A 22,952-nucleotide genomic window follows, 5' to 3' on the forward strand; every position below is an offset into this window, starting at 1 on the left:
TCAGTGAAATAAGAATCATTCCCGACTGCAGTAGCCTATACAAGGACTGATATAAGAAATGTCCACTGGAAACCATTTAACATCACAAAGGTGGCTTGGGACAGTATTACAAACAAGGGAGAGCAGAGACATCTAAATTGACACTTGTATATAGGCCATCCAATCAGCTTATTTTAGTAATGGGAAAACTGAGGCCCACAGAAGGGGAGTGACTTTCTCTAGGTCACTATTAGTGATAAAGTGGTAAATGCTGACATTTGAAAGATGAGCTATTAAAAAATGGTGGTAGAACCTGGATTAGAACCATTATTTCTTTTTTTTTTTTTAGGTTTGTTTGGGTTTTTTTCCAAGGCAAATGGAGTTAAGTGGCTTGCCTAAGGCCACACAGCTAGGTAATTATTAAGTGTCTGAGATGGGATTTGAACCCGGGTACTCCTGACTCCAGGGCTGGTGCTTTATCCACTAGGCCACCTAGCAGCCCCTAGGACAATATTTCCCAGCAGGCTAATGAGTCAGGAGGCAAAATACCTTTTTTTGAGGGGGGGTTTTTTTTTGGTGAGGAGAAAAAGGAAAGTGTTGGTTGACTGTTGCATGAAATAAGTTCCTGAAGGAAAGAGGTACTTTGCAAAGGGTATTCCCTCTCACATATTGGGCCGTGGGAGTCTCAACTAGAACATCTTTGCCAGCAGAATGACCCCTTTCTTTTCTGAAAGACAGACAAGTCTACTTCTTTCTAAAAGTCTGCTTGCCTTAACTACCTGAGCCAGTGCTCCACCTGAAGAATCTTTTCATTATTACCTGGACCCCTCTCAGTCTTTGCTAGTTATTGTATCAATACCCCCATTCTCAAGAAGCAAGGGATAGCAATGATACTCTCTAATCCTTGATTTCTGAATGGGAGGGATTTAGGGATTTGAGACTGAATCAGACTTCTGGGATCTATCTCTCTCCCTCTTTCCCTGTCCTGCCTCTACTCCCTTACCAAGCCTATGGTGCATGATACATGTGTTCTAATATCACTGATCAAGCTCACATTTGATCTAAGAAAGAAGGCAAAGGGAACTAAGAAGTCAGTTTATTATATGGCCGCTGGAGAATTTCATTTAAATGAAGGGCTTAAACAAGTTCTAAGGGAGAATTTATGGATACATCATTCTGATTCATCTCAGTCCATAGAAAGCTCACTGCCTCAGGGTTGACCTATATTGCATGGTTAGCTAAAACTCTACCTACCTTGTCATCTTTGAAACGTTGCACCTATTTTTTTTATAAGCACACCCATGGCTTGAAAAATAAAATAAAATTTAAAGGACAGACAGTTGTACTTAACTTGTTCAGAAAGTTAGGAGCTACAAATGAAATGCTGCCTTTAGTTTAATTCCACTGCATTAAAAAAGATATAAAACAGGTAGGACTTGACAACATTTTCTAAAAGCTATTGATTTTAAAAGTCATCGTGCATTATATTCCAAAATCTAAATAAGATGCTATGATGAACTCAAGGACAGGGATTAAATGTGGGGCAATTAAGGTGGTGTAGTGGATAGAGCACCAGCCCTGGGAGTCAGGAGGATCTGAGTTCAAATTGGACCTCAGACATTTGATACTTAGCTGTGTGAGTTTGAGCAAATTACTTAACCTCATTGACTTGCAAAAAAAAAAAAAACAACAAACAAGAAAAGAAAACAAACAATAAAAAAAGGTTGGTGCTAAATGTGTTCTATTTAGGCAAGGCTGACAAGAATGGAGTTTTATTTCTGCTACTGTAATACTACTGGGTTCAAATCTGGCCTCAGACACTAGCAAGTCATTTAATCTTATTGCCTAGTTCCTGGTTAAGTCCCCTAAGCCTATTTACCTCCCTTTTTCTGATCTATAAAATGAGTTGGAAAAAGAAATGGCAGACCATTCCAGTATCTTTGCTAAGAAAACCCCAAATGGGGTCATAGTGTCAGCTAAACAACTTCAGCAACACTTTACTAGAAAGAAAAAGGTCTCATTCTGGGCATCTGTAAAGCAGTATGGGATATTGCAGACATTCTGAAAGTGTGGTTCATAAGATTCCCAAGACCCTTTTGGGGGTCCATCAGGTCAAAACTATAATAGAATATTCCACCCTTTTCCAACTACATATTTGTGTGTGGATAGATTTCCTTTATATACTTAAGCAAAATTATATAGCCTATAAGATTGAATGCAGGTACAGATATGAATATTCAGTTGTCTTCTAGTTAGCCAGACATTAAAGAGATATGCAGAAATATTTAGAATAATGCCACTCTTCTTACACAATTGCTTTGGAAAAGTTATTTTTCATAAAAATATGTAATTTACATTATCATATAATGGTTTGTTGTCATTTTTAAATGAATCAATAAATCACCATTTTGAAAATTCATCAGTTTTACTTCATAATAATACAATAAATATTAATAGATATAACCACATAAACAAAAGTCCTTTGAAAGAGGTTCTCAATAGTTTTTAAGAATGCAAAAATTCCTAAAACCAAAATGCTGGAAAACCACTAATCTTAGCAGAAAGAATGTTGCATTTGGACTCAGGACATCTGGGTTCTAGTCTCAGCTAAAGACAAAAATTGATTTATTGATATGACTACAGGATTAGTGTACACAAAGACAATTTTGCCTTTGGGATAATCTTTAGATAATAGTCCATGGGGACCTTGGAAATAAAGAGTAATAAGTGATTGGAAACTGCATTTTCCCCCCCCATCATTTTCTAAACAAACAGGAGTCCATTTATATTATCATATAATGGTTTGTTGTTATTTAAAAAAGAATCAATAAATCACCATTTTGAAATTTCATCAGTTTTACTTCATAACACAATAAATATTAATAGATAAAGCCACATAAACAAAAGCCCTCTGAGGAGTGTCTTCAATAATTTTTAAGATGCAAAAATTCCTTAAACCAGGAATGCTCTAGAACTACTAATCTAGCAGAAAGAACACTACATTTGGATTGAGAAGATCTGAGTTCTAGTTTCAACTAAAGAGGGAAATTAATTTATTGAAATGACTTTTCCTGTAGGATTAGTGTATGTACTAATTAGCTGTGTGAGTATGGGCAAGTTATTTTCTCTCTCTGGGCCTCAGTTTCCTCTGCTGCAAAACAGATGGGATGGACTAGATTATTTTTGAGGTCTCTTTCAAGTTTATCATTCTATTTTACTCTACCAGATGACAAGAATTTTCCTCACAAATAAATTGTTTACTATTGATGTAGTCCAATACAAATTGACTCAGGAAAAAAATTTTTTAAAGTTATGCGTAAAAAAGTGCCAACTATGTTTTTTGTCAAAAATTAGATGAGAATTATTACCCTACTTAGAGCTAGGTCTCAGATAACTGATCTCTACTACTTAAAGTTTAGTTGCTCTGATGAATCCTAACATATTGTGGTCATACAGGTGTCTGCCATATATCACTGCCATATATCAGAAGTGTCATTCCATTAAGGAGAGTGATGAAAAGACTAACTAGGAAACCTGTTCAGGAATACCACTGTAGGCATCTGTTGACCAGAGAGCCATTGCTTAATTCTTAGAATCTAGAAAACTGACTTACCACTTCCACTTCATTCCTAATTGGAAGCCACAAAAGAAAAAATTTCAAGAGTCACTTCTTTGGTCCAGAAAATCAGATGAGGCTAGTAGGCTGGGAAAAGGAACTTCCAAATGTCCTAGAAATTTCCAAAACCACTGTGGACAATTCCCCAAAAACTGTTCCAAAGGTAGAATTGGTTTTGTGTACAATAATCTTATAGGAAAAGTCATATCAATAAACAATTTCCCTCTTTAGGATAAATTGGATTCTTAGGGAAAAAAAGTCATATAGGTTATGTGAAAATTTAAGAGAAATTTCAAAAACTGAAATTACTTGTGGTGCTAGAACAAATGTTTCACTTGTCAGAAAATTTATCTTAGGTATGTAATATCACTCAGAACTCTGCCACATAAATTCAGGGTACAAGAATTAAATAATAAGGCATATCATTTAATCCAAAAGAGACTGGATTGTTAACATTTTCAAATAAACAAAAGATCTTTTTCAAGAGCAATTAACCTCTTTTTGTGTCATGGAAACCCTTTGGAAGTCTTGTAAAGTCTGTTAACCTCTTTACAGAATAATGTTTTTAAATGAATAAAATAAAACACATAGGAATATAAATGAAACCACTGATATTACTATATATATATATTATATATATAATATATATATACAAATAAAACACACATACAAACAAGTTCATACAGCCCTATTCTAAGAGGGGTAATCCCATTCAAGGATTTCATTTCACTCTGTCAATTAGCTATATTGACCTCTCTTCTAGAAGACCAAATGCAAAATTCTCTAATTTTTATTCTTCATGGGTTAGATACAAATTGAATTTTAAAAAAACAGAACACATTTATTAAGCATCTATTTGTCAAGGGCGTTGTGCTTAGCACAGGTAATGCATAAATAAATTAAAACATAGTCCTGGTCTTCCAAGGATTTTACAATGTACAAATGCAAAATGTCTTCAAAGGAAAAGCTCATGACCAGAAAAGAGTATCCCAGATTCACTTACTTTGGGTTGGGTGTTTTATAATAAAATTAGTTCAAATATACCAAAGTATACACAATCATACACAAATGCAGGTTTTACTTTCCAAATGCCTACTCCAAGTGGAATCATTTCTATTTGTTCTATCTACTAAGATATAAGTTCTTCCAGCGAACAGAGAACATCTAAACAGTACTTTGTAATTATCATAGGATTTAGGACCCTTCTACATAGTCAGGAGCACAATACTTGATGGTGCTAAAACAACAGTAATCACACGCCTAAAGTTCAAACTCTGATTAATAGCACAGTATCACAGAATGTTGTTAAGTCCATTATAGCATTCAAAGCATGTACTCTAAAATATTCCCTTTCCTTCAAAGGAAACTCAGACCCAGAGAGTTTGTGTGATTTGGGCAAGGCTTCCTGGCTAATTAATAGAAAGGTGTTCTGACACATCATAGCACTGCCTCATTCATATTCACCAGATAAGTCTATAAAAGAAAAGAAAAAGATTTTTCATTAACCAGGTTTATAGAGGTTTCCATTGCATACAAAGTCCTAACAATGACTGTTGTTTAATAGGATGAGGTTACCCATTTCTTTTTTTTTTTAATTTATCACAGGGGCTAGGTGGTGCAGTGGTAGAGCACTGGCCCTGGAGTCAGGAGTACCTGAGTTCAAATCCAGCCTCAGACACTTAATAATTACCTAGCTGTGTGGCCTTGGGCAAGCCACTTAATCCCGTTTGCCTTGCAAAAACCTAAAAAAAAAAAAAAAGATTTATCACAGATAAGACTTCTTTGACCAGTCTTGAGACAGATTCATCTCAGAACATTTTAGAACTTTGGACATGGTATTACTGAGAGGCAGTATAGGTAATGTATAAGAGGAAATAGAACACTAGCTTTGAAATCAGGAAGACCTTGGCAAGTCACTCTGAGAATTAATTTACTCAACTGTAAAGTGAGGATAACATTCACCTCCCAGGGTTGATGTGAAAATCAAATCAAATAATAATGTATCTAAAGTGCTTTGCAAATCTTATAGTACTACATAAATAAAAGTTATCATCATATGATATGTATTACCATGGTGCCCCTGAGAAACAAGTCATTTTGAAGAGACACAAATATCTTGTACTTATAACTGTAACTATATAAAATAAACATTCTGGGTTTATGAGTGATCTCTGTTTGAAGCTGTATCACCAAGTACTTGTATCAACTGTGCTTAGTGCTCACTTTCACTAGATAGCTCTTCTCACTCAATTCCTGGTGGTTACCTATCAGCATTTTTATACTTGGCAAGTGAGGGTATGAATATTTTGTGATTTGGAATTTACTTGGTTGGGTTCACCATAGTGTGCAAAAGGGAAGTGATAACTTAATGAATAAAGCCAAAAAATAAATATCTCATTTCTTAACTCAGAATTGACCAAACTAGAAGTCAACAACAACAAAAAACTTAACTCATTATTAATAGTACAATAGGAAACATACATTCAATGTTCCTTATCAAACAGGAACTCAAATAAAGTTACCTGGAAGATGAAACCATTCAAAAAGGACCTCAGAATAGTTTTTTAAAAAATGTGTTTTTGCATATTGAAGAACAACTTTGTCCATTCCAGAAATGTATATTTATTATAAGACAACATGAAATACAGAGGTAGAGAGGATAAATAAGCTCTACAAAGGTAGACTGGGAAAATGTTGGCTTTGAAATCAAAAGTTGGGATTTGAGATTTTGCCAGTTACTTGATGTATCACCTTGAACAAGTCACTTCACTCCTGAGCCTCTGTGTCCTCATCTGTAAAATAAGAGTCAGATCAGGAATCAATCCTATACTATGAATACAATGATGGACTTTGAAATCAAAGGATCTGGGTCCAAATATGACCTCAATGTTTTATTAGCCTAATATCCCTAAGCCTCTGTTTTTGCTAGTTTGTAAAATGAGGTTCACAATATGTGTGTCACTTACCTCCCAGTGTAGTAAAAGAATAAATGTAAAATTTCCTAGAGCAGCATGCAAATGATCTCTGTAGTTATTTTGGGGGTGTTGTCAGCTAGGACACAACTGAGAGGTAGTATGATGAAGCAAAAAGAACACTGGCATAGTACTCAGAAGTACAGGGAAGAAGGTACTGGAAGAGGAAGGAGAGGGAACTAGTGTCTAAGGCTCTGTGCTGAACTCATTCTTTACAAATCTTACTGTTATTTGATCCTCACAACCATCCTGTGAGGTAGATACTATTTCTGTCACCATTTTACAAGTTTGGAAACAGGCAGACAGATTAAGGGACTTGCCCAGGATCACACACAGTAAGTATCTGAGATAGGATTTGAACTCAGGTTTTTCCTGCTTCCAGACACAGTGCTCAATTCATGGCAGTATAGAACTGCCCCTGGGAAGCATAGAATGGAGTTAGACTAATCCTAACCTCATGAACAAAATAAAGTAAAGATTTCTGGGATTATTTGAACTGGGTTCTAAATGTGGAGATTATATACTTAAAAGCACTTTCTACATTTTATTTTATTTTTTAGGTTTTTGTAAGGCAAACAGGGTTAAGTGGCTTGCCCAAGGCCACACAGCTAGGTAATTATTAAGTGTCTGAGGCCGGATTTGAACTCAGGTACTCCTGACTCCAGGGCCGGTGCTCTTATCCACTGTGCCACCTAACATTTTAAAGCACAAATATATGGAACCTACTAGCTATGTAACCCTGGACAAGTCACTAACCCTGTCTACCTCAGTTTCCTCATCTGTAAAATGAACTGGAGAAGGAAATGGCAAAACACTCCAGTTTCGACTGGCTAGGTGGAGCAATGGATAGAGTACTGGCCTTAGAATCAGGAGTACCTGAGTTCAAATCCTACCTCAGACACTTAATAATTACCTAGCTGTGTGGCTTTGGGCAAGACACTTAACCCCATTGGCTTGCAAAAAAAAAAAACAACTAAAAAAAAACCCCAACACTCCAGTATCTTCCAAGAAAACACCAAATGGGATCATGGAGCCAGTTATGATGGAAAGGAATGAACAACAATAAACAACAATAAATTCTCGCTAACAGAGCAAACAGTGGCAGGTAAGCTTCTTGAAGGCAGTCTGTTCATTTTTGTCTTTGTATCCCCTTTATATCTCTTTTGTATCTTTTTGTCTTTCTAAATGAAGAACCTTAGGCATTTAAATATTTTTTCTATCTTCTTTGGTCCCTTCCAGTACACCCAGGTCTCCTGATTCCTATGCTAGTGTTCTTTCTGCTTCATATTACTACCTCTCAGTAGTGTCTTAGCTGACAACACACTATTTGGGACATAGTATGTGCTTAAGAAGTGCTTGATGATTGATTTAATCATCAGAGGGAATAGGATATCTAGCTTTTACTCTTTTGAAACTCTCCAGTACATTCAGTTATAAAATTCAAACCAAACCAATTTAAATTAAAGAGAAAATTTAAATACATTTTATAAGTTAAAACTGACACACCTGGGTTGACAGAAAGAATGAATGAGTAGAGAAAGATGAACCTAGAGAATACTATGGTGGTATGACCACTAATTCACTGAAGCTGTGAAATATAAAATGTGCAGATAGCTAGTAGGTTGAGCTGAAAGGTTAAAAACTTAATCATTTTTTTTCCTTCACATGGGATATTTTAACCAAAGTGCTTTATTCATTCACTACTGAAGCCCATGAAATCATCTACAAGGGTAGGGAAGAATTATGATCTGCATTGGTGGAAAAATAGAATTTTAAGTCTTTTAAAGATATATTTAAATAAATTTTAGGTGTATATACTATAAAGTCTTGTCAAACTAAATGACCAATTTGACAAATAATAGATAAAACCTATATTGGAATTTGGGAGATATGAGCTCTAGTCTTGATTTTATCATCAACTAATTGTATGTCTACTTCACCTCTCTAGGCCTCAGTTTCCTTTTCTGTAAATGAGGGCTGGACTAATAAAATCTAAGATCATTTATATTTTTGTGGTTCTATAATATTCTTTGCCTGTAAAAGACAATAATGCAATTTTTAAAAAGTTTTTATTTGTATTTGATAGGTATAACAAATAATATAGAGATATTATGGGTTCCAAATAGGTAAAATGTAATGATTTTTAATATAACATGAATATCATCATGAATTTTAAAATTAGCAATCTCCTCTAATTTCATAAACAGGGTTTTTATCCCAGTGCTCTAGCAGTTTCAGCTATTACTGTTATGAACATATATGACTAATCCAATGACTGCAGTCCTTCAAGAAATTCAACATGCTCCTAAGTATTAGGCTACTCAGAATTTAAGTATTCAAATCTCACCTAACCTTAGTAGAGCCTTTCTGATCATTTAGTTCAGGCTAATTAAACAACTGTTTTTTTCCTCCCACAAGTTAAGATTATGTCTCTGTTCACATTAAGCTTTAAAAAAAGAGAGAGAGAGAAACAAGATAAACATAGGTTCCCCCTCATTGGATTTCTTCAAACAAAGCCTGGATGATGACTTTCTGGGAATGGGTGAGGGAGGTTCTTGGTCAGGTTAGACTAGCTGACCTGGAAATTCCGGGATTCTGTCTGTCCATAATGAGAATGTTTCATTTCAATTCCTTTGATTAAAAGAGAACAAATCAATAACATTTTCTTTGAAAGAGCAAAATCTCTGAAATCAAGGTAGTTGAAGTTTAAATTTTTTTTTAAATTCTCATAATAACAGGTAAAATATGCTTGTTCAGAAGCCTGCTGCTTCTGAACAGACTGCTGTTGGCTTTCTCTCCATAATCTTTAGAAAGAAAAAAAAAATCGAGCAGTTCTGTATGAGCTACAGCAACAAGATAATATGCTCCTTTTAGCACTGATCAGACAAGCTATACCAGTTGATCAACCAGGCCATCTAGATTAAACATGCACGCAGACTATTCCACTTAATTTCTTGGGGGTATAAAACCCAACCACAAACCCAGCCTATGGTGAAAATCCAAGTAGACCAGACCGAGCATGGCAGAGAACTGAAAATAATAACTTATCTTGACAGCCAATTTTTATACTGTTAACTATTTTTTTTGGCTTTCTCCTCTGCTGACTCTATCCATTGCTAATTAGAAGGAGTCGGGAATCAACATGTACTGAACTCTCTATGGTAAAATTGATTAGTATATTATTATGGAAAATAAGGAAGTCATTTTGTTAGAAATATCAAATTCCACAAAATCATATGTGGCAGCTGTTTAGTATGCGAAGGGGTGGGAAGGAGTGTGTGAAAATATTTACTCCACATTCACAGTTATCTGACATCTCTGAAAGGACCCGCAAAAAAAGAACTCCAAGAAAACACAAGCGGCAACTGATAGACAAAGTTATAAAATGGCATTATTTTTGGTTAAAAAAATATTCCCATGATGCATGTTCTATGTGCACCAATTTTTAAAAGTGTGGATTTATTTTTTATATGTTTGCAAGTGGACAACTGATAGATGCTACTACTGTGTATGCTGAAGTTATTTATTGAAGGGAAAGAAGAAATGAGGTGAGTCATCTCATGCCACAGCCTGTAACAGCTCATTGCATTCATGTAGAAGTATGTACCCCCAAATCTCACCTTAGGAGTTTAAAATTTACTGCTTTCTTGAGGGCAAGTCTAAAAATTCTACTTTTGAAATCCAGGTTGGAATTTAACTTTTAGTCTTTTAATAGTGATAAAGAAGCGCGTTAGGGCCAGTTGTTAGTAAAATTATTTGTTTCAAACATTCCCTTCTCTGAAAGGTCCTTTTTTTTCACTAATTCAGAGACTTCCTCCTCTTCAGACTGAATCTGTTCACCACTTTACAGAAATGGAGCATTTTATATGTTATCAAACCCCCAAACTTTCACTTTCTGTTGCTCAAAAATTCCAGGAACGCAAAAATCTTTCATCTCATATTTTGGGAGTCAGACTTCTACATTTTTTTCTTTTCCATGACTAGGTATGCAATGATCTTGGGAACTACCGTGCAGCCAGATTTTTCTTTTTAAAAATTATCTGATTGCTCCCATAAAAGCAGCATCTAGACTCGCTAACCCCAAGCAGGGACATGATTTTCACACTGGAAGTGAGGAGATCTTCACAACAGCAGTCACATGTTAATCTGCTGGTGACTTGGGAAAATAAATGGAATGGAGTGAAACAAGTTAGGAAAAAAAGATAAAATGTGTATGCATGCACGGAATCTTAACAATGGAAAACATTAGGAGGGCCACATGTACTGGTGAAATGTGAAAAAAATGATCCATTTCTCCCTTGTATTGGGGGGGGGGGATGGGGATGACATCATGCAACCTTACCTTTCTGAAAAATATCAGGGTGCCAGACACTGAGCTCTGACCTGTAGGGACCGGAGCCGAGGGTCATTTTGGGTGTTGCGAATGTGACTCCCTAGGAAATTCCAATGACATTCTACCAGCTTTCTGAATGCCGATTATTTACAAGCTTCCTCTTACAAAGTCACAAGTTTGGGAGTGGAAAGGAAGAAGAGAAGAGAAGGAGGAGGAGGAGGAGGAAGAGAGAGAGAGAGAGAGAGAGAGAGAGAGAGAGAGAGAGAGAGAGAGAGAGAGAGAGAGAGAGAGAGAGAGAGACCCAATTCCACTACATACCCAAGACTGGAAGAAAAGTCACATGGTCTCCAAGAGCCATTCTTGCTGCATGACACATGCCCAGTATTAATGGCCAACAATATCAGTTGATGTTTATGCCATATGTTCTGAGTCTCTTCACATATCAACACCCCAGGGCCAGAGCTACATAGACAGAACTTTGGAGAAGGTTTCAGAAGGTGGTATTGCGCTAGTGAGACTAATCTGTCGGTTGTTTAAAATAAAGTACTAGGGCCCACATACCTGGTTTCCTTCCCTTAGTCCTTTTACCCTAGTCTCTCACTGTACTATCCTCCTGAAGGCCTTAAAAGGGATCTTGAGAACTGTTAAGATGGCGCCAAAGATGGCACCACTCGCTCCATCACAACCCCAAACTCTTCCAAGGTAGCCATTTTAATAAAAGAATCACTAACCAGCTGTCCTTCAGATGCTCCCAATTTATAACTAAAACTCATCTCAAGGAAGGTATTTTAGGTAATGTAATCTTTCACTCCCTTTTCCCAAGCATATCTTAATTTCAAAGGAGACAGGAAAATGTCAGCTATGGTACAGCACTAAGAGCAGTGGATTTGAGTCAGAAGACTTAGGTTGAAATTCTGATTATGCTACTTTCTATCTGAATGATAATCTTGGATAGTCTTATCACCTCTGTGAAACTCATATTTTGGGAGTCAGACTTCTGAATTTTTTTCTTTTCCATGACTAGGTATGCAATGATCTTGGGAACTACCGTGCAGCCAGATTTTTCTTTTTAAAAATTATCTGATTACTCCCATAAATAAAAGCAGCATCTAGACTCTCTAACCCAAAGCAGGGACATGATTTTCACACTGGAAGTGAGGAGATCTTCACAACAGCAGTCACATGTTAATCTGCTGGTGACTTGGGAAAATAAATGGAATGGAGTGAAACAAGTTAGGAAAAAAAGATAAAATGTGTATGCATGCACAGAATCTTAACAATGGAAAACATCAGGAGGGCCACATGTACTGGTGAAATGTGAAAAAAATCATCCATTTCTCCCTTGTATTGGGAGGGGGTGATAGGGATGACCTTTGTGAAATGAGGTGGCCAAATTACATTTCTAAAGGCTGAAGTTCCTTCCAGCTCTAAATTTACAGTAATGCCTATGAAACAGAGCCAACCTAAGACTGTGAATAAGCTATTGAATTCAGGGACCTCTTCCATAAGGCCTTTCCCAGTTTCCTTCCCTTAAGAACTAATTCACTTATTCCCACTACTTTCCACTTTTAATTGTTTTACTTCCCTTCCAGCACTAACCATCCCCCCCCACCCCCACCCTGACTTGTTCACCTCTTTTGAAGGGAACAAAAAGTCTGAGTCTTTCTGAATTCACAATCTGCCACCCACAGGTATCTCTCTCTCTCTTTTTTAGATTTTTGCAAGGCAAACGGGGTTAAGTGGCTTGCCCAAGGCCACACAGCTAGGTAATTATTAAGTGTCTGAGACTGGATTTGAACCCAGGTACTCCTGACTCCAGGACCAATGCTTTATCCACTACGCCACCTAGCTGCCCCACCACAGGTATCTCTTTGTTAGTGTACAGAAAGCAACAATCAATCCAGCTGCCTGTGAGTGCTAGCTATTTATTTATTTATTTGTTTGTTTGTTTGGTTATTCGTTCATTCATTCATTCATATTTTAGGATTTTGCAAGTGCACTACCTAGCTGCCCCTGATAAAAGACCTTTTAGATAAACAGATGACTGAAGTTTTTAAGATATTCCTCCCATTTTACACTTGTCATTGGAAAACAGCTATCCAGATCTCTCCTTTAACTGTTTATCCTGTGGACAAACTTGCATTAAGGAACAGATGGAATGCATTTTGTTCTAAGACAAAAAAGGGAGGACACTCCACCCTTGCCCTCTCTCAACCCTGTTTGCTAGCCAGTCAACTTTGCCTGAAGAGAATGTCACTTCCAGCTGTCTACTGGGCCATCTACCTCCCTCATGAATGTCAAAGAAAGGGCAAATTATCTCTCTATTTGAGAACATGCTCTCACTTTCTCTCTTCTTTATTTGGCTATAGTGGTCACTAGGCTGACATAACAACTGTAGCCACCTTCTGAGGTTTGGACTGAATTTTTCACTTACATTAAAGTTACATACCATATAGGCCAAATTATAGTTCAATACTTGGGACCTGCCAACTCTTCTCTTCTCCCATATTCATCTTTCTGTCCAAGGGAGCTAAAAAAATTAAAAGTCTAAATGCTCCAAAGTATCCAGTATAGCTTTGTCTTCTGTCTCTATGTTCTCTTGCTTTTTTTTTATAATAGTTTGTATTTTTGTAGCATTTTGTAATGAATGCTTATCTTACTCTGTTTGAACCTTGAAACAATTCTGTGAAGTATTATTGTCCCCATTTTACATATGAGAGAACTTAGCAAAGTTGCATCCTGCCTAAGGTCCCAAAGGAAATAAGTGGCAGAGATAGGATTCAAAACCAGGATTCTTTTCATTACATAATGCTTAATCATTTCTTGAAAATCTCTGTTCTTTGCATTTTTTAAAGAATATTGTTCATCTTTCCCTTTTGTCCTCTGAATATTTGAAGAAAACAAAGAGAGAGATGATAATGGCAGTAAGATTCCTAACAGATGGTATAAGGTATTATTACCCTCGGCAATATGAAACTTTGGCATTAGAGGGACATCATTTCCTAATTTTTGTCAGAAGAAAAATCAATTATTAGCGTATATTTCAAAACTGGTCCCAAGGGCTATAACTTTGCCAATTTGAAATTTTTTATCATTTAAGGAGTTCTTGGTCCTGTTTTAGCTTTCACCTAATAAATGGAACTCAGACAGAAACAACAACTTTAAATCAGAAATAAAAAGTCACCTATGAGAAACTGAGTTTGTCCAAAGTTTTCTGTGAGAGGAAGGGGATGAACCAGGTGAAGTGTGGAGTCAAGCAAGAATTGACTGTTAACATTGTCAGTGCAACCATTTGTAAGCCCAGAAATCAACAAACACTACAAATCAGGGCTTGAGTTATTGTTTTGTTATTATGTAGACTTATGGAAATGATGGATAAAATGTAAAATAATGTAGATTAAACAAAGATAAAAGCATATCTAGTGTCCTCTTTTTTATTCAGAAAACTTGTTAAACATTAACCAGCCTAGTACTGCATGACTTTTATTTACAATGCCATCCTGCTGATTTATAAACCAAGGCACAAGAGCATCTTCTGCCTAGTTAAAGTCTTTTACATATCCTTTGCCATAAAAGAAAAAGAATGTAACAGTACATGAATAACCTGTATAAGATTACTTGCTATCTTGGTAAGGAGGGAAGGAGAAAAGTGTGGAACTCAAAATCTTTCAAAAAATGTTAACTATCTTATATGTAAATATAAGTAATATTTTAAAAAGAAAAAAAGAAATAAAATGTTGGAACCAAAATGAACTAATAGGGATCACATCATTCAACTCACTCATTGAGGAAATAGGCCTCCAAAGATTTGCTTAGTCTGGGTGTCAGATCTAGAACCCAGGTTTCCTCCTGATCACCGCAGTTTCCATCACCAAAGAGGCAGAATGAGTTACAATGGAAAGAGTACTGTCTCTGGAGAAAGAGGGGCTGGATTCAAATCTAGCTTCTGATGATTACCTCTTGTATGATTTGGGGTAACTCATTTCCTTTCTCCAGGTCTTAGTTTCTCCATCTGTGAAATGAGGATTTGGAAACTAATGTCCCCTAAAGTTGATTTCAGCTCTCTAACTTCTAATTCTGTGCTGCCTCCCATTGCCTTCTACTCTAGAATCATAGGCAGAAGGCTAGAGAACAAACTGCTCCCCTAGTCAACTTTTCTGTATTTCATCCTAGAAAAGAAAAAGTCAGAACTCCTTGCACTCTAGAATGAAAAGAACACTAGACTTGGATGACAACTCTAATCTTAGCTCTATCATTAAATTGGAAACCACAACTGACTGAGTTTGCCCAGTAGGATCTACTGCCCTTGTCTATCTCTATGTTGAGGAAAACAGATGCTTAGACATGATGTTGAAAAGGATGGGTCCTAGTTATGTCTCTCACCAAATATGTGGCAGCTTGGGCTAATCATGACCCTTCTCTTGTGTTTATTTTTAATATCAACTGTACAAATAAGGGTCTTAGACTAGATGGTTTCTAGGGTCCCTTGCATTTCCAGTTTTCTGGAGCCCAGTTTTAATTTTTTTTTCTCTTCATATATTCCTAGACTTGAAATTGGTGGATCTTATTCCTTTCCTCTCTTCCCCTGGCTGTTTTCTGTCATGCCAAAAACAAGAAGTTCATGCTTATCTGTCCTGAATGTTCTAGACCAGCAGTTCTTAAACATGTGGCACATGGATCAGTGACGGGTTCCTGAAAAACTCTCAAGGATGTCAGTGAGGTCAAAACTATTTTATAATAATACTAAGATTATTTGTCTTTAAATACTCTTTCTTTTTCCAAGTACATATCTGTATGAAGCTGGATTTTATTTTCTCTATAAACTTCAGACACAACAACATATCATAATAGACTGAATACAAAAACAGAGGAGAATCCAACTTCTTTTAAGCTAGACATTAAAGAGATTTGCAAAAAATATGCAAAACAATAACACTTCTCAAATTGTTTTTGTTTTGGAAAATATCTATTTTTCATTAAAATATGTTATTATTTCATAAAATATGTTAAAATATCTTATTATTTTGATAATTAACAATTTTTTTAAAGTTTATGTTTTGATTTATAATATGTTAAAATTTATAAAGTTCTTTGGGACAGTTTTCAATGTATAAAGAGAATAAAGAATCAAGAAGTTTGAAAAAGCACTTTTGTAGTCAGCTCTAATATTTCTTTCTCTCTCTCTCTCTTCCCTCCCCCTTTCTATCTTTCATCTCCATTTCTATTTTTTCTCTCTATCCTAAGATCTAAAGTTTTTTAAGTTTCATATTCTTGTTCAAAAGAGAGGGAGATAGAGAAGGGGGAAAGACAGACAGAGGAAGAAACAGAGAGAAGATCAAAGTCTAATGAAGCTGGAAGGAACCTTACAGAACATCAGGTCTAACATCATTCATTTTATAAATGAAAAAATGGAAGCCTGGAAAGGTGATTTGCCCATGGTGACTGAGTATTAAGTATAAGAAAGAGAGAACTCAGATATTCTGATTCTTAAGTCCAAGACTCTTTACAATTCATCATACATCATCTTCAGCAGACAGATATAATCATGGAAAATGGCATGGCTTGTTCTACTAGCCACCATCTATTTCCCTTTACCTTCCCTCGAAATGAATAGAGTTAAAAAATTATTCTGTGACCTCTTATGGTTTCCCAGTTTAATATGTTAGGTTCCTGTTACTCCTTTTTATGGGTTTTATCTATGAATGAATTTTTTAAAGAATTAAGTCCCAAAAGAATGTTAAAGGTTATTTTTTTTAAAAAAAAGAATGTTTCTTTAAAGAAAGTCCAAAAAAGGCTGTTACTCAATCACTAATCTAAGTTGGAACAGGATTAGTGATTGTGTAGCTGAAGCTCCTTAATCCTCAGGACAGAGAGCCAGGACTTGCTGCCATGTTATCATTCTCTGATGGGAATGTCACTGGAGTCTCCCCACCATTCTCACTGGCTTTACATACTTAGGATAAACCTGGTGCCTGCTTAGATTAGTCTTATTTTGGTCCAAGAGGCACAAAGGCATCCATGGTCACAGACAAACCCAGACAAACGAGCAGGTGGGAAATGCACTCTCAGCTTTCCCTCCTCTTGATCCTTGTGAATGTGCTTTTAATATCCTAAAAGGGGACTTGCAGACACATCAGAACACCTATATCCTTGTCAAAATTGAAAAGGCCTTTCTCAGATTCCTTTTACTTTTCTTGGGCAGGTCTCACAAATCAGTCTTCAGAACAAAAAGGAAATGGAAGTCACGGAAGAGATCTGGTTTCATGAATGAAATAACTCCTTCAAGATGCAATAGTGTATTTCTGAGACCTCCTGGGAATGGAATTAGCAAAACTGGGAAACAAATTTGCATACAAACATAGGGAATCATGTTACTGAACAGAACATGTGTGAGCTTAGCATCTAGACCAGATTCATAGAACCCTTATTAACTTTTGCAAACATTCATATATATATATATATATATATATATATATATATACATATATATATATATATATATATATATATATATAATTTGAGGGTTTTCTATCTAGAGAAACCATACTAATTCAAAGTGAGTCATTTTATACCTTTCTTGAAATTACACCTTTTTCCGTACCATATTAGCTTGTCATACCTTTGGTAATGCTGCCAAACCCATGTCTATAACAAATTTCTACTGCTTCTCCCCCCCAAAAGAGTTCTTAACCTTTCCTATGTCAAGGACTAACTGCTTTAGCAGATACCTATCAATCACTCCTTAAAATAATATATATAAATTTTAAAAATTACATGGGATCACAAAAGAAACCAATTTTGTTGAAATAAAGTTGTCAATTAAAAAACATTAACAGACCCCAAGATTAGAATCTCTGTCCTAGATTTAAGTCAATCCAACAAGTTCTTTTTCAGTTCACATATATGCCTCTTCAGAGCATTTGGTGATGCAATGGATAGAGGGTCAGATATTCTGCTAAGCACTCAAAGAAAGGCTACAAACAGACCTAGATGGCTCTGAAGCAGAAAGCGAGGCTGTTGATCTTGCACAGCACCCCCCTAGTTTAAATCAAACTCACTTGTATGTTATGACATCACCTCCCTTATGTTATGGTCTTCTTTGAGAACAAAGAACAAACATTACAGCCTAATAGGAGAGATAACATGCAAACGATAATATACAAACAATATGTCTCTCTCTATATGTACATATAGATAGATATAGATGATAAATGAAATATCATATATGTATATGTACCCAAATATGATAAATTGCAAGTAATCACAGAGGATAAGAGACTGAGGAAGGCATATTTTTCAAAAGGTGGGATTTTATCTGAGACTATAAGGAAATCAAGAGCTGTAAAAGAGGAGGGAAACAATTCTGGACATGGCAACCAATCAGCAAGAAATGCATAGAGTCAGAAGATAAAGTGTCTTTTGTGAGGAATTGCAAAGGAACCAATGTCACTGGGATGTCACCTGGAGGGGAGGGAGTAAATTTTAAGACTGGAAAGGTAAGAAGTTACCATACTATTAAGATCTTCAAAATCCAGAGGATTTTATATTTGATCCAGGAGTTAATAGGGAGCCACTGGACCTTACTGCATAGATGGTGATATTCAAATCTACACCTTAGCAAGATCATTTTGATGTCTAAGTGCAGGATAGATTGAGCAGGGAGATTGGAGGCAGTGTCAGAAGAAACTGGAGTATACTCTAGAGCTGGTAAAGCAGACATAGCTTCTGTGCTGAAGGGATACTTAGTTTGGATCCATGATTGTTCTGTGATGCAGGAGATTCAGATTCTATCGTCCCTCTGTGTGCAGTTACACACTTCCAATTCTGTTTGAAATGACAGAGGTTTTCCAGGGCTCCTGTTCCATGAGGATATAAACTAGAGGCTACAACAAGGACAGAAAAGTAGCCCAGTTAGGGTCTCCACAGGTTGCCTGCCCTAGCCATTCCAATTCTCCAAAAGGTAACATCTCACACCATGTATGGAGAGTCATATTAGGAGGGGAAATTGGCCAAATATTATGAGTCAAAGGTGCAAAAGAGATATCAGTAAATGATTATAGTAATCTGGTGTTTGATAAACCCAAAGAGTCCAGCTTTTGGGATAAAAACCCTCTCTGATAAAAACTTAGCAAAATTGGAAGTCGCCTCATACCCTATACCAAGATAAAATCAAAATGGATACAGGACTTGGACATAAAAGATAAAATTATAAGCAAACTAGGAGATCAAGAAATACTTTACTTGTCAGATAAATGGAAAGAGAAGCAGTTTATGACCAAGGAAGAGATGTAGAACATCATTAAAAACAAACTAGATAATTCTGATTATATTAAATTAAAAAGCTTTTACACAGACAAAACCACTGTAGCCAATATCAAAAGAAATGTAGTAAATTGGGAAATAATTTTTTTTACAACTAGTATTTCTGACAAAATTTCTAAAATATAGAGAGAACTGAGTCAAATTTATTCCCCATTTGATAAATGGTCAAAGGATATGCAGAGGCAATTTACAGATGAGGAAATTGGAGTGATCCATAGTTATATGAAAAATTGCTCTAAATCATTACTTTATCAGAGAAATGAAAATTAAAGCAGCTCTGAGGTACTACCTCACATCTCTCTGACTGGCCAGTATGACCATAAAGGGCAATGATCAATGTTGGAAGGAATGTGGGAAATCTGGGACACTAATACATTGTTGGTGGAGCTGTGAACTCACCCAACCTTTCTGGAGAGCAATTTGGAATTACTCCCAGAGGACAATAAAAATGTGCATACCCTTTGATCCAGCAATACCACTACTGGGTCTATACCCTGAAGAGATCATGAAAAAGAGATCACTTGTAAGAAAATATTCATAAGCAACTCTGTTTGTGGTGGAAAAAAATTGGAAATTGACTGAATGTCCATCAGTTGAGGAATGACTGAACAGAGTGTGGTATATGTACATTATGGAACACTATTGTTCTGTTAGAAACCAGGAGGGATGGGAATTCAGAGAAGCCTGGAAGGATCTGCATGAACTGATGCTGAGCAAGATGAGAAGAACTAGAAGAACATTATATACCATAATAGCAACATGGGGTTGATGATCAATCTTAATGGACTTGCTCATTCCATCAGTGCAACAATCAGGGACAATTTTGGACTATCTGCAATGGAGAATATCTTCTGTATCCAGAGAAAGAATTGTGGAGTTTGAACAAAGACCAAAGACTATTACCTTTAATTCTAAAAACCCCCATTATCTTATTATATAATTTTTGCTCTTATATTTTATTTTTTTCTTAAGGATATGATTTCTCTCTCAACACATTTAACTTAGGTCAATGTATAGCATGAAAACAATATAAAGACTAACAGACTGCCTTCTGTTGGGGCAGGGGAAAAGAAGCAAGATTAGGGGAAAAATTGTAAAATTCAAAAGTAAATAAATAAATACATTAGAAATAAAAAAAATATGATATGAGTCAAAAGATGTGGGAAATAGCCTTGCTTAAGAAAGGAAGTCAGGTTTTTGTCCAACAGGGTTTATATTTCCATTTGTATGTAATGCTTATTATTTCTCCTAAGTGTTCTCCAGGGGCATAGAAAATAGAAGCAGGAAGTAAACATGTTTCAGTGACTTTCCCTTTGAAAAGTTAGTGTATAGATAAAGACCCTGGCTAGGTTCTCAGAGAGTTTTTGGACTCCAAGGATATTTATCCCATTATTTCTATCTCAGTCTCTAGAAACACCAAACCCTAAAGATTTCCTCTACACTGACAATACTTCTGAGCATTATGTGACTATCTGTGGCAGAGTTGGGAGTGGTCTGGATGCACAGAGAGCATAGAAGTCCAAAGCTGCCTGCTAGAAATAATATTTGCAAAATGCTTAGTAAGTACAGTGTTTGGCATATAGTAGGCACCTAATAAATGCTTGTTCCCTTCCCCTTCCTTCCTTTACCAGAGCCAAGAGAAGTAACAGTGGCAATGAGTCATTTTAAACAAATGAGTTATTATTTCTAGTCATCACAATAACAAATGTATTTTTTAATGCCGTCTAGAATTAAATGTGAGAGCTGGAAGAAACCTTAGAGATAATCTAAGGTAAAGTATGTTGAAGTTCCAGAGTCATACAACAACATAATGGCACAACTGGAGTTAAAACCTAGATCTTATTCAAGTCCCATTTCCGTTTGTTCTTCCCAGTATCCTATGAAATAGGCAGGGTAGTTAAAAGTATTGTTGTTGTCGCCATTTTATAGACTTGAATTTCAAGATACAGAGATGTTAAATGATTTGCCTTAAGTCATATATCTAGAAAACGATAGAGCTAGGATTCAACATCAGATCTTTAGCATCTTAACCCTGCTGTGTATTTGGTGAATCTTCCTTTTCTTTGTTCTACCTGCAAGGGTAGCCCATAACTTCTACCTGTTCAAATCAAGTCACATGAATCCAGAACTCTAGCTATAAATCTAGCACTTGTTTTTCCTTTCCAACATCCTTTGTAAAATATCAAGATACCTTTTCCAATTCTATTACTGCTGCTGTTGTTCAGTTATGTCTGACTCTTGGTGACCCCTTTTGGGGTTTTCTTGGAAAAGATACTAGAATTGTTTGTCATTTCTTTCTTCAATTCATTTTACAGATGAGGAAACTGAGGCAAACAAAGTGAAGTTCCCTGACCAGGGTCACACAGCTAGTAATTATCTTAAGGCCAGATTTGAAATCAAGAATGAGTCCCTGAGTCCAGGCCTGGCACTCTATCCACTGTGCCACCTAGCTGTTTTGTTGTATTGCTTTCTTTTAAAAATATGCATGCATTATTACCCTTTGATCTAGCAATACCACTACTAGGGTCTGTATCCCAAAGAGATCACCAAAAAAAGAGAAAAGATTCATATGTACAAAAATATTTAAAGCAGCTCTTTTTGGAGCAACAAAGGATTAGGAACTGAGGGGATGTCCATCAGTTGGGTTTTGGCTGAACAAATTGTGATATATAAATGTGCTGGAAAACTATTGCTCTGCAAAAAATCATGAACAGGCAGATTTCAGAAAAGGCTGAAAGGACTTATATGAACTGATGTTGAGGGAAGTGAGCAGAACCAGGAGGACATTGTAAACATTTAATAGCAACATTGTTTGATGATGAGTTATGATGGATTTAGCTCTCCTGAGCAGTACAATGATGAAAGACAATTCTAAAGGACATGTGATGGAAAATACCATCCACAGTCAGAGAAAGAATTGTGGTGTCTTAATGCAGACCAAACATATTATTTTCCATTTAAAAAATTTGTTTTATACTTTGTGTTTTTCCCCCTCTCATGTCTTTTCCCTTTTGTTCTGATTCTTATTCACAATATGACTAATATGGAAATATGTTTAACATGGTTATACGTGCATAACTTATATCTGATTACTCACTATCAAGGACAGAGAAGAAGGAAAAGAGGGGAAAAAATGTGGAATTCAAATTCTTACCAAAAAATTGAATGTTGAAAACTATCTTTGCATGTGGTTGGAAAAATAAATTTATATTTAAAAACAGCCATTAGTAATAGTTGTTTACATATTTTAGTCTCATAGTTTTTAAAGTGGTAAAGATATTTTATCTTTTGACCCTCACAAGTCAAAACCAGTACAGAAAAAGTTTCCTCATTTTACAGAGAAGCAATATGATAAACCTACTTAGGAAGCTTTAATAATTGATGCATCATTTGAACATTTATGTTGTTTTTTGCATGATTATCTTCAAAATTATGTGCAAGTTCATTTTATAATTTATAGAAATTAAAAGCTGAAAGAGAAAAAAACTACAGTCATCAAAAACAACCATTGTGGTTAAACCTTAGATCAGTTATAAAAATATGAAAGCTGAAGCGGCAAACCAGACAAATCATCTATCAAAGGTCCTTGCGTAACATGGTGAGAATAAACATTGTCCAGATTGTGGCCTCTATTCCTGAAGGATTTAACATGTCTAACAATGCAACCAAAGGGAGCAGGTATGGGGAAATGGCACTTGCAATGAACATGATGTCATAATCAAATATGAAG

General features: G+C 35.9%; 1 protein-coding gene across 3 annotated transcripts in view; it reads right to left on the reverse strand.

Moving 5' to 3' along the window:
- The window catches only part of RBM20 (RNA binding motif protein 20), a 256,727-nt gene that overhangs the window by 65,996 nt on the left and 167,779 nt on the right, over positions 1–22,952 (reverse strand). Inside the window, exons 1-2 of one of the 3 annotated variants that reach the window (XM_074233727.1) lie at positions 10,910–12,463; positions 5,286–5,337 (exon numbers count right to left, since the gene is read on the reverse strand). The exons of the other annotated variants lie outside the window; for them this stretch is intronic. Of the exons in view, the coding sequence (XP_074089828.1) occupies positions 5,286–5,337; positions 10,910–10,976 (119 nt within the window). The 5' untranslated portion in view covers positions 10,977–12,463. Of the gene's footprint in view, positions 1–5,285; positions 5,338–10,909; positions 12,464–22,952 lie in introns of those variants that run through there. 3 annotated transcript variants of the gene reach the window in all.

This window comes from Macrotis lagotis, chromosome 4 (assembly GCF_037893015.1).
Source record: "Macrotis lagotis isolate mMagLag1 chromosome 4, bilby.v1.9.chrom.fasta, whole genome shotgun sequence".
NCBI lineage: Eukaryota > Metazoa > Chordata > Mammalia > Peramelemorphia > Peramelidae > Macrotis > Macrotis lagotis.